Here is a 7137-nt window from a genome sequence, read left to right as displayed (position 1 = left end):
CGGGAGAAACCCTAAGCGGTGCCTTGTCCTCCTGTCCAGCAGGGGGCGCGGGCACGGGCCGCTCCCGCATGCGCAGTGCGCTGGGTGTCAGGCCGCCGAGCCCAGCCGGCCCAGTGCTCCCAGCTCGCTCCCGCAGACCCGGCGCAGGCGTCGGCGACCGGCAGCTTCGCGCAATCCCACCCGGGCGGCTGTGGCCAGTGCCCCGCGGCATGAGCCGGTGACCGAACACGGGGCCGAGCGGGAGGCAGCCGTGGACGAGGTAAGCGCGGCGCGGAAGGGCCGGGCGGGACCCCGGTGAGGGCTCGGGCCTCCCCGGGCCGCGGCGGAGTCGGAGCCGAATCTCCGGGGAAGCGCGGGCCGCGCGGAGGTCCGAGGGCTGCAAGAGGCCGACGCCACTCCCGCTGATTTCCCGCTTTGGGTGCGCTTTGATTTCCGCCCCGCCTTCTCCTTCGTCACCCGCCCCGCCCCGCACGTTGGTTTCCCACCTGTTTCCTTGCCCACTTCTATTCCCCGTCCGCACCTTTCCTTTTTCCCGGGATCCTGTGGCTTCCTTTTCCGAAGGCCCCACCCTCTGCCGTGACCTCTCTCCGCTGCCAGCTCCTTCCCGCGAGCCACAGGGATCTGCTTTCTCCCACTGGGATTTTTCAGCTCTGGGCTCTGTCTTGGCCAGTGGCGTCCCGTGCGGTACCAGATGCCCTGGGTAGGACTGGGTGCTCTGGTGAGGAGGGTGGCCAGCGGTGTCCGGGCTCTAGGCATCTACGTGAAGCTCAGAGGCACTTGGAGTTTTACTTACTGGCGGCGGGAACCAGATACGTGTATACAGTTTTGAGGTTAAAATTACTTGGTGTAACTTATTGGGAAGTGCTAATCTAGAAGGGTCCTTGGTTTATCTGTCTGAAGATGTCTTGAAATAGAAATACATCCATTTAAATTCTTGTTCTAAGTCAATTGAGTGCCCTGAGGACTTAAGCTGGACTTAGTTTGTAAATTTCAGAGCTCAAAGGCTATTTACAGTAATAAAATACATGGCTCAATTTCTATCACTCCTCACTGCCGGTGACTTAAGCCATCTGGTTGCTAATGCTGGTGTAAATGGATAGATCTGCGTCTGTCAAATTATGCTGGTTAATTGAGGAATGAAAAAGGTGTATCTAATTCAGGCTTTTAAGGGTAATTAGGGGAGGCAGCTTCACATGGGGGTTAATTAAAGAGCGCAGGCTCCAGAGCCAGATTGCCATTCTCCAAATCCTAGCATTGGCATTTTCTAGTTGTGTGACATTGGGCAAGTTGCTTAGCCTTCCTTGTTACACTTTCCCTGTCTGTAAAATGAGGATAATCATAGATTGTCACATGGCACTGTTAGGAAGACTAAGTTAACGCAGAATACTTAAAACAGATCCTGGCATGTAGTAGGTCTGCAGTAAAGTTTAGTTATTGTCAATAGTTCCTTAGTTATATGCACTGTGTTAATTATAGTATAATTCCCACAAAGGGGCACAGGTTTTTATTTTTTAAATTTGCAATCATTTTTAGGGGTGGTTAGCTATAACATAACTTTAATTGTAAAGGATCCTATCAGGTAAGGCAGTGAATTGCAGATTTTCCTGCTTCGGCCAATATTTGGTTCCTTTGTTTTCAGGAACAGGTGAGTTAAGTTACAGGGTAGCAGCGGCCCCAAGAGTTCAGCTGTGAGGGCTTCTGTAAAAAGGTTAAGAAGATGAGAGATTGTGACTGAAAACTTTGGACTAAGTGGATTGAACATAGCCTGAAGCACTAAGAAGAGGTTATTCAGGCAAGATTTAGGAATAAGTAATTCCAGGAACAGAAAATGCATCTCATCTTGACAGTAGAGTGAGGTTGAAAGATTTTTCCAGTGATTCAGTGCCTGACATCTAGCCGGATGATTCCAGTGTTTTGCAGGGACAGATTTGATGTCCTTTGAGGAGGCTAAAGTTTGTAGGACTTGTTGTAAAATTCTTATTTTGACACAGGTTGTGGTATTATATGGAAAAACATTCATTAATTAGAAGATTCCTTTTGGTTTGTCCTCTTGGGGAAGCTCAGTGTTAGGGGAGAGGAGGGTGGTCAAGGGTAGGTACAGAAAATTCCATCTGTGAAATTACCTGGCCATTTCCCCCCCCCTTTGGAAACTCTAATTTAAGAAAGAAAATGATCAGAGTTCATCACCATATAATTACTCAAAACTTGGACCTTGAACAGTGTGTGTGCTGACGGAACTGGGAAGTACAGAGACACTCCTTCGTTCAACAAACATTTATGTTTACATGGAATGTGTTCTAGACATGATATTAGATGCTGGGAATACTGAGCAGAGATGAAAAACTCTGATTACAAGAAAATGACGACCAGTAGAAGAGAGACCTGCAATTACATAACCAATTACTACAATCTGGCAAGTGCCATAATGAAGCCTGTAAAAGGTACAAGGACATTCACCGAGAGTTCTCAGTCTCTAAAGCTCGACTTAGTTAGGGGCTGGTTTCTTTTTCACTTAAGGCTTTTCCCCTCATTTCTTTTTTTATTAAGAGTTTTTATGCCACCTCAAGTGCTCGCCATCTCTCTCAGCTGTTCAGCACAGACTTGTGGACGCTCGCTTATCCAGTGTAGGCAAACCTCAGAAACGTGAGTTTATATCCCTGGGAACAGCCCTCAGGTGGGTGGGGGGTGAGGGGCTGCGGGATGGATAGGCTTCGGTGGATGAATGTCCTTGAAAGGGACGGTTCTCAGGTGCATTTTTCAGAGGGACCCTAGAAGGATCGAGCCCCATCTGCCCAGCTCAGTATGGCAGCCAGCTCAGTAATACACCCTCATAGCTTTCCGTTCTTCTCCAACTCCTCTCCTTACTCCCTCCCTCTGGCTTTCTGGATTCGTCTTCTGCAAGCTACTTGCACCCAGGCCATTTTTAGTTTGGCAGAACATAAACTAAGGCGGTTGGTACTGGAGGTGGCTCTAGAAAGCAGGTCCTGAGAATAGCGTTGTGAGATTGGAATCGCTCACCCTCAGGTGGCAGCCAGGACCCCTTTGCTGGGGGTAGGTGAGGTGTTGATAACCGCTGGTGCCCTCTAGCATCACTGAGTAGTCAGACTGACCAGTGGAGGGTTGGGATGAGGTTCAGGCAGAAAGGAAAGCATTGGCTGGCACAGGAACTCTAGCGCTCGAGCAGCGTGTGGACCATGGTCATGATGACGCTGGTGGAGTTGGTTGGCTCTTGTTATCTCCTTAGAGGCCTTAGGTGCGATCAGTCTCAGATCAGCCAGATATCAACTCGGGATGCATTGTGAAAGATAGAACTCCATGGCAACGTTTCCTGCACCTGGAGGGCAGACTGTGTTGAAAATCAGGCCCAGAACTTAATTGTAATTATGGCTGAACTGCAAAGGAAGCTGAGTGCACAGCCTTGACAGGCTGTTTCTGCTGAAGTCAGGGCCATGACAGGGAAGAAGTGGGACCCTGAGTCTTAGGATGGAGATTTTGCGTGGAGGCGCTGAGGACTGAACTCCCAGATTTCCTAGATCCTCTGGGCCAGCAGAAGCATCTCTCTCCATTGCTGAGAAGAAGCGCTCCTTCCCTGACGCTATGCAAAGCCCTCCCTGCAGGTGGATACCTTGCACGGTAGTGCTTCTCCTCCTCAACATTGCCCATCCCCTGCCCTCAGATCTCAGCACTGCCTACGTGGGAACGTACAGCCCCTGCTGCTGGGGTGATAGCTGTTGTACTGGAAGAGCTGCAGGACCTGGCTCGTGCGGACCAGCAGGAACCGGAGGAACACACGGGAGTGAACCTTGAGGGTGTCAGACCAGAAGTGGGGTAGCGGTGGACGTGAAGCCAGGTGGGAGTGACTCTTGGGAGGGTTCTCTCCTGATTCAGGACTTCGTGGCCTTGCAGGGACAAGCTGGTCCCGATGTGCTGCTGGGCAGCCTCCTGGAACCTTGGATGTGACCATGATACCGTTGGTTCTCAACTGGGGGCCAGTTTGCCTCCCCAGGGGATATTTGGCAATGTCTGGATGTAGTTTTAGTTGTCACAACTAGGGGTTGCTTCTGGCTCCTCTGGATTAGAGTCCAGGGATGCTACTAAACGTTCTGCATTGTACAGAGCAGCTCCCCACAGAAAAGAATCATTTGGCCCAAAGTGTCAATAGTTCTGAGCTTGAGAAACCCTAGTCTGGAGTAAATGAGGTAAAGGTGCCAGAGCTGTGTTGGCAGAATATTACGGTAGGGGTCCGAAGGTTCAGGGAGGTGGAGATTTGAAATAGATGTATTACGTGAGGCCAGAGGTGCATCTCCTGCCCATGTTCCCAGGAGGGCGTTCTCCCTTCCCTCTGGTGATGTGGAACCGCAGGGAGGGGACCAGCACGTTTGAGAAGCTCAATGTCGATTCTCCTCCATAGGCCAGGATTGACTTTATGAGATTTGACCATGGAACTGGGTTCCCAAGTATCAATGAGGATGATAGGATTGTGACATGGCAGAAGCCAGGTGGTGGCACTAACCATCAGAGGCAAGGTAGACACACTATCCATAACAAGCAGTGAGGCTTGACTCAAAACCAGTGTGTCTGGACCCACTGTGATGCTAATAGAGCCTGGCATTCCTATAGACAGTATAGATGGGCAGCCAAGTAGGGTATTGTTTCACTGTATAACCAGAAAAAAAAAAAAATCAACAGATGGCAAGTAGAAGGCTGATGTCAGCTGCTGCAGTGGAAGAGTCACTATCACCTAGTTTTCAGATGTGTGCCAGCTCTCAGACCTGTATCCCATGGATTGAGGGGGAGGCTGGATCTCTTTGAAGAAGAACTTCGCAACATCCCTGAAAGTATAGACAGATGTTTCCCGAGTCCTTCCTCCAGGGAACTGTAGGTCTTTATCAGACTTGTGGTACATTGAGGAAAGGAGAATATCCAGACCTTCTGAGGGCTGTTAAGTACAGGGTCAGAGCTGATAAGAATACCAGGCAACCTGCAAGCAATGGTGGATAGGAGTTTGCAGATAAATGACCTGGCCTGTCCTCCTTCTGAGGGACATGGTGTAGTCTGCATGGTTCTTCAGAGGGTCCCTAAAGAGCCCCTGTTACACAGCTTAATAACACACTCCTACTGGCTTTCCCCGGTTCCCTGTCTCTCTCTCCTTGCTCTGTTCTCTAGCTCCCAAGTAAAACTACCTGCACCCCCATCCTTGTCTCTGGTTCTTTTTTGGGGGTTAATTACGGGGGGACTCAAACTGTGACAGGTAGGAAGCAAAATGTGATGCCTAGGAGTCTAACATAGTGGGTGTCAGCCTCTCTTCTTTCCAGCCCTCCTGATGCCCCCTTGGGACTGTGGAGCCAGGTCATGCTCCTGCTCTTGGAGTTCCCGTGGCTCCAGGTCACCACCAGCACTTGGTGGCGTTTGATGCCGACATTCTGCCATGCTGGTGGGTAGAAGATGTCTTGTTGTTTTACTGCCATACTTTTCCTGTCCATTAATTAGACTAAACATCTTTTCAGATGTTTATGTGCCATTTTGTTGCCTCTTCTGTGACATTCTTGTTTAAGTCTTTAGTTTTCTGTTTTTTGTCTGTCTTGGCTTTTTTGTTTGTTTCTTATTACTTTGTAGGAGCTCTTTATTCTGGTTGCTAGTTAGTCCTTATCGGTTACATGTATTGCGAATATCTTCTAGTTTATAGCTTGTCTTTTTACTTCCTTATGATGTCTTTTGATGAATAAAAATTCTTAATTGTAACACTGAATTTATTATTTTATCTTTTTGTGATTTGTATTTTTTGCATTTTATTTTGGAAATCATTCTCTGCCTGGAATTCACAGATATTCTCTTTTGTGTTCTAAATATCTTACAGTTTTGCCTGTTACATATAGCTCTTTAATCTACCTTGAATAGATTTCCTCCCCTCTGGCTGCTTTTAATATTTTTCTTTGGCTTTCTTTTTAGTGGTTTTACTTTGACATATCTAGTTGGTTTTTGTCTTGTTTTTGGTTTTTTTTTGTATATATTGTACTTGGAGTTGAGCATCTTGAATCTGTGAGTTGATATATTTCATTATGTTTGGAAAAACTTAACAGACAGCTGGATTTTTGTGTCTACTTCTGCCTTCAGTCTTTGCATTATCACACATCATGTAGCCTCTGGCAAATGAAGGTGAAAAAATAATGTCAGCGTTATTATAAAAAATAGTTCAGATCCTTTGAAAGGGTCTTGGGGACCCCCTGGAGCCCCCAGATTGTATTTTGAGAATCACTGGTCTAAGATTTTTGGTATTAGTGTTATACTAGCCTCCTAAAGTAGGTCAGGAAATGTTTCTTCTTTTTTCCGAACTTTGGGATAATTTGTGTAAAATTGGAATTATTGTTTCTTGACTGTTTGGTAGAACTTAGAAAATCTTTTGGATCTGGAATTTTCTTTATAGGAAGATTTTTTTAAACTTTCAGTTCAGTTTCTTTAATGTTATAGACCTTTCCAGGTTTGCTGTTTCTCCTTGAGACTGTTTTAATAAGGTATATTTTTAAAGAATTTCTCCATTTCATTTAAATTTTCAAATATTTTGGCATAAGTTCATTGATACCATCTCATCTTTTAAATACATGCAGTATTTAGAGTTATGGGCCCCTTTTCATTCTAGGTATTTATTTGTTCTTTATTTTCTCTTTATCTTGATTAATCTTACCAGAATTATGTCAAATGTCAATTTCTTTAGTCTTTTTTAAAAAAAGTTTAGTTTTGTTGATCCTATTTGGTTTTTAATTAATTAATTTCTGTGATTTTATTTATTACTTAATTCCTTCTATTATCTTTGGATTTATTTTGTTGTGGTAATATCTTTTTTTATAATCTGGAGCTTATGAAAATTGTAAAGCTTATATGTGGATACTACCTTTGTGGATTATTGCTCTAGTAGGTTATGGCCAGTATTTTTAAAAAGCAATAGGCTAATAGAAGAACACAGTGTTCGTCACATGTTCTGTGGCTAATATTGTGTACTAAGGTTAAACATTGTTTTGTGAAAACAGTGTTTTGTGAAATATTTGTTTTATTTCAGATATTATACATACACATCTATGTCTGTATTGGGTCATAATATAAAATGTTGTCTTATAGGTTTTAGTTTAAAAAAAAAAAAAA

At 45.4% G+C, this 7137-nt stretch overlaps 1 protein-coding gene across 7 annotated transcripts in view; it reads left to right on the top strand.

Annotated features, from left to right (window-relative positions):
• Window positions 1-67: 67 nt before the first annotated feature.
• The window catches only part of EXT2 (exostosin glycosyltransferase 2), a 135882-nt gene continuing 128812 nt past the window's right edge, over window positions 68-7137 (top strand). For 3 of the 7 annotated variants that reach the window (XM_057552323.1, XM_057552322.1, XM_057552319.1), the window contains exons 1-3: window positions 120-259; window positions 2548-2643; window positions 3677-3850. Coding sequence is in view for 1 of the 7 variants with exons in the window: in XM_057552321.1 (XP_057408304.1) it covers window positions 5429-5434 (6 nt within the window). In the remaining 6 variants the exon portion in view is untranslated. Of the gene's footprint in view, window positions 260-2547; window positions 2644-3676; window positions 3851-5315; window positions 5435-7137 lie in introns of those variants that run through there. The other 4 variants (XM_057552324.1, XM_057552320.1, XM_057552325.1 and 1 more) reach the window with 4 other exon arrangements.

The sequence above is a fragment of the Balaenoptera acutorostrata genome, chromosome 9, assembly GCF_949987535.1.
Source record: "Balaenoptera acutorostrata chromosome 9, mBalAcu1.1, whole genome shotgun sequence".
NCBI lineage: Eukaryota > Metazoa > Chordata > Mammalia > Artiodactyla > Balaenopteridae > Balaenoptera > Balaenoptera acutorostrata.
Note: the sequence above shows the minus strand (reverse complement) of the source record. Positions and strands in the feature narration are given on the sequence as shown.